Source organism: Pristiophorus japonicus, chromosome X (genome assembly GCF_044704955.1).
Source record: "Pristiophorus japonicus isolate sPriJap1 chromosome X, sPriJap1.hap1, whole genome shotgun sequence".
Taxonomy (NCBI): domain Eukaryota; kingdom Metazoa; phylum Chordata; class Chondrichthyes; family Pristiophoridae; genus Pristiophorus; species Pristiophorus japonicus.
In genome coordinates this window covers 35033696-35045712 of record NC_092010.1, presented here as the reverse complement: position 1 = coordinate 35045712, position 12017 = coordinate 35033696, and the positions used below count along the sequence as shown (strand labels likewise).

The 12017-nt window shown below is 41.9% G+C and overlaps 1 protein-coding gene and 2 pseudogenes across 1 annotated transcript in view; 1 reads left to right on the top strand and 2 right to left on the bottom strand.

Moving 5' to 3' along the window:
* The window catches only part of LOC139240865 (complement C1q-like protein 2), a 55285-nt gene extending 48293 nt beyond the window's left edge, over positions 1–6992 (bottom strand). The window contains exon 1 of the mRNA XM_070869361.1: positions 6423–6992. Coding sequence (XP_070725462.1) covers positions 6423–6986 — 564 coding nt within the window. The 5' untranslated portion in view covers positions 6987–6992. The remainder of the gene's footprint in view (positions 1–6422) is intronic.
* A 3474-nt stretch (positions 6993–10466) lies between these two features.
* On the bottom strand, positions 10467–10641 carry LOC139241037 (U2 spliceosomal RNA; annotated as a pseudogene).
* An 826-nt stretch (positions 10642–11467) lies between these two features.
* On the top strand, positions 11468–11698 carry LOC139241053 (U2 spliceosomal RNA; annotated as a pseudogene).
* The last annotated feature ends 319 nt before the right edge of the window (positions 11699–12017 follow it).

The following is a 12017-nucleotide window of genomic DNA, read 5'->3' as shown; positions in this document are numbered from 1 at the left end:
AGAATGTAATCCTCAGTGGACATGATTTAATAGCACATATTAAATTGGCTTAAATGTGGACACTTTCACTAATATTTGGTTATATTGGATACTGGTGCATTGAATCCAGAACAGTTCTAGTTCTGTACCAATTGCACCAGTGTTGAATTGGGTTCTTCAGGCTCAAACTGGCTTGATTTTTGATTCTCAATCCCTCCCTTACTCTCTGTGACGAACACCACACACCTCTATCTTTGCACCTTTCATCATGACAGCACAGCTGATGCTGGGAACTCACCATATAGCGAATAACAAGCATGAACCCACGACTTACCATTCAGTGCCCACATGGTTGTGCAGCGCTGTGCCATCACCTGGGCAACAGCAGGCAGGTTTTGATCCCACAAACTGTATTTCTGTTTCCAGGAGTACTTACTAAAATAACAAGCTTTGAAGAAAGAAAAGATTTCTTTATTGTCCTTTGGTTACAGGTCAATTGATCATATCTGTCCTGGCTGAATGCAGGAAAGTCGACTGTACAACAGAACTTATAGATCAGGAGCTAATTGAGAAGACTACATGTTTATGTGTAGAAAGGTCACCCTTCAATGCACAAGCAAATTTCTCCCCTCAATCAGTTCTCTTGTCCACACACTCAATGTGAAGTTAGCCTCTCTTGTATTCACCCAGGACAAGCACATCAATCAATTCATAAATAAAAGACAATTGCATTTTATTATATAGAGGATATGTCACAGACAGCAATGAGGTATGATAAATACCCACACAAGTGAGGCTGATGGGATAACTTGCAAGTAACAAAGTCACAAATGAGTTATAGTCGATGTCTTGAGGTGGTATTCATCTTACCCTCCCTGCTGGCTATGATCTGTTTTAATTATTCCACATGTTTGAAATATAATTTTTAAAGACATCTTTCATTTTAAGACATTACAAACTTGGAGACATGACAAATATCTCGCAGACCACATGTGCTATCACTTAAAATCTTAAATCAGGGATTTTTGGTAACCTTTTCAGTGATTGTGTCAAATGGGGAGGGCAAAAGAGGAAAGCTCAGTTCCTGGAGGAGCTAGAATAATCTACTCGGAAGACCTCAATACCGTGCTGCGACAGTGGCAGTTGTGGCAACTTTATGTTTCTGCAAATTTTCACAATGCAGCCAATTTATTAAAGTAGAATCAAACAGCACAGGAGACCATTCGGCCCATCGTGCCTGTGTCACCTCTTTAAAAGAGCTATCCAATTAGTCCCACTCCCCTAAGCAATAGTTTAATTTTATAAATGTCTCTAACTCAACTAAAAGCCATATATGCAAGATATGTACCTGAATTGCAAATTCCAGAAAAAGTACCAACAAAGATGGACAGCATATCCATCCATGAAAGTAGGGTAAAGGGCAAGTATGAAATGCCACATAATCCTAGATGTTACAAAGTGAGATACCTCTATGTTTCTCAAGTTACCTCTTTGTTGCCCCATTTTATGCTTCAGAACTGTTGGTTACTGGCAACCTATGAAAGCTCTTCTTGTGACTTCATGAAAGGGGAAATTGAATTTTCATCAATTAATATGATGTATTCCATATTCAACACATCAAGGCTATTCCTTCTGCAGGCCATATACAATCTACTGTACCATGGACTGAGGAAAGGTTCTACAAAGTTTTTCCCTGCCCCACCATGAAACTCCAAAATACCCATTTGAAATTATATTACATTATACATTTCACACCAGCTGCCTTCCTTCACATGACATTTCATTGGTCCCATCAGCTTAGGAACCATCACAGTTCACACAGAGTTTGATCATTCCCATTTGTGCTTATTCTCAATCCCATTCCTCAACATATACTCATTCATCTCTTCTTAAAAGGTATGAACCAACACAGTATTAACTGATTTGGCAATTCTACAGTAGTTTTAGGGCTCTGTAGATCCAGCTTATCTGATGGGTTTATTTTTTAGCCAACTACTGAGTCCCGTCAAGTTTTATATCCGAGATATATTACTTTTAGCTTTGGCTACTATTATATTTAGTTGGATGGTCAGCAGTGGGATACAGTCATTTGATACCTTGAACATTATAAAATGGGCTCTGGATTTCTTTTATTTATTTTATTTACTTATTTAATGTACTTGTGAGAACTTTTTTTTAAAAAGTGGAAAATTGTTGGATGTATTGGTCTGGTACCCTCCCTCTGTAATATGAATATTTCAGTAATCAAGTCAAGCAACAGCTTAAGCTACACTGATTCCCTTCCCTTTCATCGACACATTATTGTTGAATATGCAATACATATTTTAAACCAATAAAAGGCTGCAGTGTTTGGTGTCAAAAATAGCCATTAGAAGGATTGGGTCTGCAGTCAGTTAGCGCATCACTCTTTCACCTGTGTGGTGGGATCAGCTCCAGCCAAGACAGATATGGGTTGAAATGCTCCTCTCGATAAGGGGCCTGTGTGAAACGAAGTTGGACGGTCGTGACCCTGTTCCTTGTAGACATGGCTGCACAGTGCAAACAAAGCACTAATTGCCATCAAATTGACAATCTTACTTGGAGAGGTTGTAAAGGTGGCTGTGGTGGGAAGTGGAAACATCACACTGGTGTACTAGAGGCTGCTCTTTTCAGATCGGGGTTAATGCACATCACTGAGCAGAGTACAGGGAGCTTTGCTCTACATCTGGCCATATTATACTTAATGCTCGATGCTGGATACTGGCTGCCTAAAGTGGAAAATTGTTCCATTTTCAATCACTGACAACCTTCACCCCGATGAACAGCAAAAATTGTCACTAAAGGATGGGGGTGGGTGGGTGGAGAATAGGTCTTCACTGTGTTTTGATTTATATTTTAAATTTAAAGTGATGTCAGTTTTACAGGAGGGAACAAAACCAATCAGGTGGAATAAAGTAAAACAGGACCATAGAGCAGATGAGGGCAGAGAAACCATCACGCACTGTGAATTCATGATTCAAGGAAACGAAGAGGAAAGGGGATGTTCAAGAGAGCAAAGTTCAATTGTTGACCCAGAAAAGACATTGTGAGCCCAGCATAGGTCAAAGGCCACGGGAAAGAACAAACAGGGAGGGGGAAGTGCTTTTCAGAGAGACTTTAAGAAACAATATTTTTATTAAAATAGTACAAAGTATAATGATCACAGTAAAATGGGAGAAGCACAGTTACATTATAAGAGAGAAAGCAGACGAAGAAAAATGAAATGGAGACCAACCATTCATTATCCAAATATATGAGAAATATATGAGAGAAGTTATGCAATTAAGTAGGTTATGTAACTAAGCAACATCCCATTTGGATTTCTACATTAAATCTGTTGTTTCAAAAGGATGTCGGGAAGACCAACAATAAAGCAGTTTAATTCTTGATCGATTTTATTTCTACTCATTTTTGTTCACAGAATGGTGCATTCTTGCCTTCTTGTTACATTGAACTGCTGGAATCTTTAAATAAGTGAATGGGAAAAATTGAAAACGACTGGTTCATGATTGCAACTGCATTTAATTCTGAGCATTATGTTTTATGCAGAAAATAATGGGAATAAAATGCAGGACTTTTGATTCTTGTTCTACAATGAAGTGAGCAGCACTGTACTTCTGCTTGCAATTTATGCCCCCAAAATGTCACATTTAGTCGCATTTAGGATACTTTGAGTGAAATGAAATCCCCAAGGGTTTACAGTATGGTTTGCGCCAAGATAATCAAGTCACTGGGAGTTATTAAAGGAGCATCATCTTCATCAAAAAGTGTTTGAGAAAAGGAGAAAAGTATAGCCAAACACCTGATTTGCTGACCTACACCATGTTAAAATGCCAGTGTGGTTTTTTTTGCACAATATCATTGGCAAAGATAGTATATAGTTCATTTTCCTCCTGGGTGAATAAGATATTGTCCAAAGCACACACTGACTGCTGGTTGTCAACTGAAGTTGAGAAAAGGTGCATCAACTGTTCACTAGGCTTTCTCCCCACGATGGTCCATGGAATCCCACTCCCCTGTTGATCCCAAGGACCTGCCCTCCACTTACCCCCACTGGTCCCAGTCAATCCTCGCTCGTTAGATGCCAGCATTCGAGCTCAGGAGCAATCGCTGGTAATAATCTTGCAGGTGGCAAATTTGTTTTCAGTACCAATCAACAATAAATAATAACCATTTATGAAACAGAAAGCATTCATTTATTATTTAGCAAACATGCAATATTTCCACGTGTATTTAGGCTGTGACTAATTTTTTGACAGTACATGGGGGGGAAAGTATGTAGAAAGCTGTTTAAAAGGTACACAGGAACGTTTGGTTAAAAGACTGATCAGGACCTGAAGCCTTGCACTTGTACCAGTCTCTCTCTCTGCAGCACTGGAGAAATCTCACTGTGTAGGATAAATGCTTTTGATGTGGGTCTGAATCTCATCAGTTTGTTTGAGAGTGTTAAGGGAATCCAAAGATTTGTGGTGCATTGCCACAGAAAGTACAGAACATATGAAGTTTAAACCCAGGCACCCATTAATTTGCTGATATCTCACGTTGCTGATACCAACAGATCTTGGTATTCTTATTTAGGATTTAAATATGACAACCCGTATTCCAGACCCATAAAGTGTACGTAGAACAAAGCAGCAAATAACATACACAAGAGCAGTAGTGCTGAGTTGCATGGGCTTTGCGCACCAGACTGCCAGGGCTCAGGAATTGAATATAACCCACAGGTTTGAACACCCCTGGGCCTCGACAATTAACTGCAACTTGCCAGTCATAGTCTAAAGGGGATGTAATCTAAACAAAAAGCACAAAATCTCCTCTCAAGGTAACTGCCAATATAATGCAGCTGGCTGAGGTGGCAGTTTTGGGTGACATCAGCAGCTCATGACGTCTGCCAATCCACGCATTCGCTACGGTCCTGCAGCAAGTGCGCCACATCAGGTTTATGTTGGGTGGCACGAGATGGTGGATCCACAAGTGTTTTATTAGGATATTGTGGCTAATGAAACATCAAATTAAAAGCCCAGATATTTCTTCATAACTCTTCATCAAAGCCGAGTAGCGAGCAAACAGCTCTGAGTTTTTGAAGCCCAACCAGGAATGAATGCTGTTTTAATAGGAATTAACGTGGGTTCATGCAAGATTTCCCAAATGCAAAACAAAATAAAACACAATTGGCTTATGAGGGACAACTAAAAAGAAAGACAAACATTTCTCTCCCTCTACACATGTTTGATGCACACTTTATACTTAAAACACATTTTGTGTTTGTTTTTGTACTATAATTATTTCGTAGATACATATATACACACAGGATCCTTGGCTTTATAAATAGAGGCATAGAATACAAAAGTAAAGACGTTATGCTAAACCTTGATAAAATACTGGTTAGACCTCAGCTGGAGTATTGTGCCTAATTTCAGGCACCATAACATTGGGAAGGATGTCAAGGCGTTGGAGAGGGTGCAGCGGAGATTTACTAGAATGGTAGCAGGGATGAGGGAATTAAGTTATGTGGAGAGCCTAGAGGAGCTGGGATTGTTTCCCTTAGAGCAAAGACGGTTAAAATGAGATTTAACAGAAGTGTTCAAAATCATAAGGGGTTTTGATAGAGTAAATAAGGAGAAATTGTTTTCGGTGACAGGAGGGTTGGTAACCAAAAGGACACAGATTTCAGGTAATTGCCAAAAAAAGCCAGGGGAGCGATAAGGAAAATTTACAAAAAACACTGGGCGAGTTATTATGACCTGGAACATATTGTCTGAGTGGTGGAAGCAGATGCAATTGTAACTTTCAAAAGGGAACTGAATATATACATAAAAAGGGAAAACAATCCAGGGCTATGGGGAAAGAGATGGGGAAGTGGGACTAATGGGATCGCTCTCTTAGAGATACGGCACAGGCACGATGGGTCTATGATTCTAATGACAGACACATGGGCCTTTCGCCCCTTTGAACTCTCTTCAGAACTGTGCCCCTATTTTTGTCTGATGTATGGGGCCAGGCTTGGTTCATGCATTGAACATCGCCCCGTACGATGGAAGGAAATGCAGTAACAGGTGTTCTGAAACCTGTCTGCTCATCGGAAAACGAAGGAGGCAGCTACCGACTCATTCTTCCAACTCGCTTTTTTTAAAGTAAGGGGGGGGGGGGGGAATAGCCGAGAAAGACACGCAAAATCTTGGAAATGCACTCCACCCGCCCAACAATTGCCCCCGACCCCGAAAAATCAGTAGACTTTTCTCTTCAGTAAAGGAGACTTCCCTGAATATAAGTTAAGTAGTTCACACATGTCCGGCTTGTCGCAGCTCCGGTATCAAATCCGATCGTTCTAGTATTTCTGCTGAAGTTTTGCTGGGTATAGCGGCGGACGGAACATTCTTGCGGAGTAAACTTTACAAACTTTTGTTTCGGAGTACAGGACTTACCTGGCCATTCTTGCACAGGTCTGCCCACATACTGGTCCCGTCCCCTCCTCTCATCAGCACATGGTAAGTAAAGAAGTAGATCCCGGGCACCGTACAGGTGAACTTGCCCGTAGAAGCCTCGTAGTGGTTTCCAACGTTAGTCACAACATCATCAAACTTAAGAATCTCGTAGCCCTCGTGCGGTTTCTTGAGCCCGGCGTAGAAGGCGATCTTAGGGCTGTGGAAGGCTGTGCTGAATGTCCCTGATCCCGGTGGCCCAGGTGGACCTGGTTTGCCAAGATCTCCCCATTCGCCAGGTGGACCCTTTGGACCTGGGGGTCCAGGTTCTCCCGGAGGTCCCCTGGGTCCAGGCTTGCCTCGGCGTCCCTGGTCGCCCTTGCCCCCGTGGATGAAAGGTGGCGGGGACATAACGGCGAGATCCTGGATGGCTTCTGCCGCCGTGGAGCTAGGCTTCGGGCTGTAGGGGTCACAGACCATTCTGCAGCTGCCCAGCATCTCGTAGTGGGCAGAAGCCTTGGAGCTTTGGACCAGCAAGGGGATGGCGATGAGCAGAACCAAGACCATGGCCACCCCAATGGCCGCTCCAATCACTCGCTTCCTCCGGCTGATCCTGGACGCAGCCAGCGTCAAAAAATCGTCTTCACTTTTGGAAGTAATGGTGAACGATTTACCAGAGCCCACCGCAACAGAGAAAAAAAAAATTCTATCTATCGAGAGACAAAAAAAAGTGTTTCTGGAAAAAAAGAACAGGATTGCTCGAGAAAGTTTTGCTCTAGGCTCGTTCTCTCCTGTCAGATCCAATGTACATCAGTGAGGAAAGCAGTGCGAAGTGTCTGCTCGGAGACGCTGCTGGAGAAGGTCTGACGAGGGAAAAGGGGATTTTGTGGACAATCTGAGCGACCCCTGCCTTCAGATCGTGTGAAATCACATCTTCCTGACGCCAACCGCCCTCGGCTGGGATTGCGAATCTACAGAAGTGCGGGCAGGTCTGCGTTTTTTTTTTTAAGAGGGCAAATATAAAAGTCTTCGGATATTTAAAACAAACAAACAGTTGGGAAATCACAAGTTGGTGACAGACACTTAAAAGTACTGTAACTATATGCAGTTTATATTTAAATAAACGCAGCAATAATTCATATTTAACGTATGTGATTTTTAAAGGACTATTTCTTCTGGCTGGCTGGAGTCCACTTTTTTTTAAAAAAAAGCACAAATCACAGCAGGTCAGTACCTCGATGGGAACTGCAGAACTCACCCAGTGCAATTTCATCACACACGCACTTGACTGAAACCATAGCAAGAGATAAACATTAATACAAATAATAGGTTTAATGTCCCCTCGCTACTAGATTTTCAATTATCAGTGCGATCTGTGAATTCATTCTGGCGAAGTGCTGCGTCCCGCCAAATTACTTTATTCGCATTTGAACAGAAAGCCGCCGATGATTTACAGACAACACATCACACAGAACCTGTAGGATTCTTTGGAGACCGAGTTTCCAAGAAGCGTCTTAGCAAAAAAAAACACGTCTGGGACAAGATTAGCAACAAAGCGGTATATTTCCCCTCTTTCATCTGGTTATGAGCCGCCCCGTGTTCTCCCTTTTTAAAACGGCACAATCCCCATTCAGACTCGCAGGTGGAATGTCAATTTGCACATTTAATTCCGTTTCCAGCGCCAATCGCACTAAAACAACAACGAGGTGAATGAAGCAACTTCTAGTGTGGGAATAAGCACTCCCCCCGCCCAAACAACTTCTGCTTGTTTTGACTGTGGAACTGAACGCAATGTTCAACAAAATTAATTGAATGAATCATACTTGAACGCCAGTATTGGCTCGGTTTTGTTCTGAATTTACATATAAACGAACGAGCCCGCCACTGTCACGTTTTTTGAAATAAATGCACATTATTTTACCCAACTTGTTTATGTGTCTGCAAATAAACATTACAGAGGCGTATGCTTCATAAAACAAACAATGAAACCGCGGTCTTTCATTGCGGTGATATAACTGACACACCTTTGGGATGGTCAGTAAAATATAATTTCGCTGTATTCTAGTGTAATCAGAGAACTATGTGCAGGGTTTCTGCAAAAAAAATGTTCTACCCAAGCCCAAGCTGCCTCGTCGAGCGCTGCAGACGATATACTATGTTTATCAATTCTCCTCTTAACTTGATAAACACGTAAATGAGACCCACAGACCGCAATCAATACAATTTCTAACCATAATTAATCATCGCCATCCAAACTGCAACACTGGGCTCTGCCATTTGAAGAGACTGTCTCTCCGCAGAAAGTTTTAGTTGTTAAATAAATATGTTTTTAAATGGCCAAATTAGCTAGAATTCAATTCTAATAGACCGTTGGTTAGGCAGTATGTTTTTTTAATTCCAGTTATTGGTGAATAGAAATAACCTGGCTTTAATGGATCATTGTGGAACTTGCTGCAAATCCAAAGATATATTCTAGCGATAACAATGACCTTAGTTAGCAGGATATATTGGAAAGATTAAGTGCAGCTGCCTTTACGTAAAATGAGGCGATGGTTTAACTGTGTGGTGAGATCTGCAGGGCAAGTTAATTGGGCACATTTCACGCTTGTTTCAAAAAACAGGATCAAGGTTGCGAATTAACTGGGATCAGAATTTGGCATAATTTAGAGAATGGGAAGAGGGGCGCTATACTTGGCCGCAATACTGTACGAGGATCAGGACTCTGGACTGTATGGGAGGTTCCCTGGGGGCAGAGGCGGTCAGTTACCCAACCAATTAAAAGCCCATCGACACCTCCTGAGTATTGGAAGATAGGTTTTAATAAGGCTGGCAAGGTTGCTTCACCCGGAGAATACTCAACATTAAGCAATATCTCATACGAATATTACTTGCAACCTTTGTGTAAACACCGAACAACACCGCATTCAATTAGATCAAAGGGAAATCGAAGGTTTAAAAGGCCTATTGTTGAGTAGAATACACCCATATTGCTAAAAAGGGGAAAATAGATCCACGCCCAGGTTATCTATCCTCTGGATGTAGTATTATGGCCAGTTCTAACAAAGTAGGCCGGTGGTAGGGTAAATGACATACAGTATTTATATCTACAATAGCCATAGATTCAATGTAGGATGTTCAGAACCCCACCCAGAACGTGACAGTCAACAAAATGCTTTCAGCTGCCTATATGCAGGGCAGGTAGTGAAACTTTTCTTTTTCTTCTACAAACCAAATTGCTTTTTGCCACGGAAGCTATAGCTGCACATATCTTGCAATCAAAAAATATGGCAGCAAATGTTATTGGCTAGTCGCTGGGCTAGTGTTAAGGAACTTCCCTCAACGACTATCTGTCCCACCTGTGACAGAGACTGTGGTTCCCGTATTGGACTGTACAGCCACCAAATAACTCATGTTAAGAGTGGAAGCACATCTTCCTCGATTCCGAGGGATTGCCTATGATGATTATGAGTTTAGGAACTCATTCATAAGGAATTGTGATCTTTTGTTAGGGTTAGTCAGTTTACTGTCCAGTTATGGCTCAATTTTTTCCTTTGCTGTATTTTCTGCTACAATCACGTCTCCCAAATTATGTGGTTTAAATCATTCAGTTGCCTGCTATATTCCTCTTTCAGTTCAGGAAACTTCAGATAAAGCACAGATTCCAGGGATAGTTCTCCAGCAGTGTTTTTTTTAATGTCATGGGTGGTACAGTAGAAATATTATTGCTTTAATTTTAATAGTTTTCTCTTCTGTCCTATGTTGGTGGGCCAAACTGCAACTAGACTCCTTTCAGACTTGGACTCACTCGCTCAGGCATATTTATTTTCAGCACGCCACGATCTGCATGAATGCCTGACAGTTTTTTTAGGAGGGGCCGCTTTATATGTTAAAGTACAATCACAACACAATTCAAGGTCACATTCTAATGTAGTCACGACTGTATCCCTTCACTATTTTTTTTTATGTCCAATTTCTTTCCAGATCAACTCTAACGCCAAAGATCACTTTGCGCCAATATATTTGATCTTAGGCCAAAAGGCCGAGAGGCGAAGTTGCACCGTTCCTGGAAATATTGCAATACCAGGTCGGTGCATGGAGTGGACGGGGCAAGCCCCTGATCCAGCTCCCTGTCCAAAAATCAATTCAATATCATGTCCCCATAGGGGATATTAAACTGATAAGAACAGATACTACACTTGATCTTAGCCAGCTTGGTAACCTTCTCACCTCTGAACCAGAAGGTTGTGGGTTCAAATGCCATCTGGACTAACGCTCTCGCGCTGTATTGTCAGAGGTGCTGTCCTTCAGAAGAGATATTAAACCTGCCCCTCTTTTCCAGTGGCTTAGATAGATGTTAAAGATCCCATGGCACTAACCAATTTCAAAGTAATTCATTGTATGTGAAGCACGGTTTGGAATATTTCTAAGAGACCGTGATACGATACTATGTAAATGCAAGTTTCAGGTTTATTTGGTAACACACCTGCCCAACGACAAAGTTTCACATCTATTTTTATTAGTTCAGTATAAAATATCAAGACTATTTAACAGAGACATATGTATTAAAGTACTAAATTGTGCCAGTGTGCTTTAAATTGTGGAGTCATGAGGGGTTCTCCTGCAGAGGGCTGTACTGTGGCAGGTACATGCCTCAGTTATACTGTTGGTATTAAGACGATGATAGTGCAGCGCGAATGAAGTTATACCAGGCAGATGCGAAACGAAACGAGACATGCAGTATAACTGCAGCGCTAGACCATATATAGAAGATAATCAACACCAAGCCACTGAATCCCGAAGTTATACTGCCTGCTTATACTGCTCTTCAATTGGCCAAACACAGCTTTAGGCATTTGTACTTCAACGTATGTAAACAGCTCTATTCATCAGCCACTGATTGGTGGCAACATTTCCGATGTTAGAAAACAGAGGTTTTCCTCTGATTAGTAACTCAAAGACTGAGTTCTTCCCAGCTTCACCGCAGCTGATGTACTACATCGACGGTGCACTACCATTGTTACCAGGTGGTGCTGCACAGTTAGAAAATCATCGCTTCTCGGCCTTTTGGCTAAGATCTGCATAACTAACCTGACCAGCCACCATGACTTCCGGGTGGTTTCTCCCTGGTCAGGAAGGTATATGCTTACATTTTTGTAAACAGGAGGTGGGTGGGATGGCTTGACCCATCCACCTCCACGGAGGTGTGTGGGGGACCTGACCCATCCACCTCCATGGCACGAACCTGGTATTGCAGTACTTCCAGGAACGGTGCAGTGGCTCTAGGCCTTTTGGCTAAGAGCATTGGCGCAGAGTGATCCTTGACTGGTGCAGGGTGACCTCTGGCGTTTGTGACTTGACAAAGAATTGGAAACGATTGGCTACGAATTAAAAAAAAAAAAAAAAAAAATAAAGCCCAAAGCAATGCAACTTGGGTAGGAAATTGCGTGCATCCTCTAACAGCACGATGCTTTTCACAGACACCAGACATGCCGTATAACTGCAGCGCTAGACCGTATATAGAAGATAATCAACACCAAGCCACTGAATCCCGAATATATCCATGAGGGAAAGGGGCCGAATAACTCTCACACGTGGGGC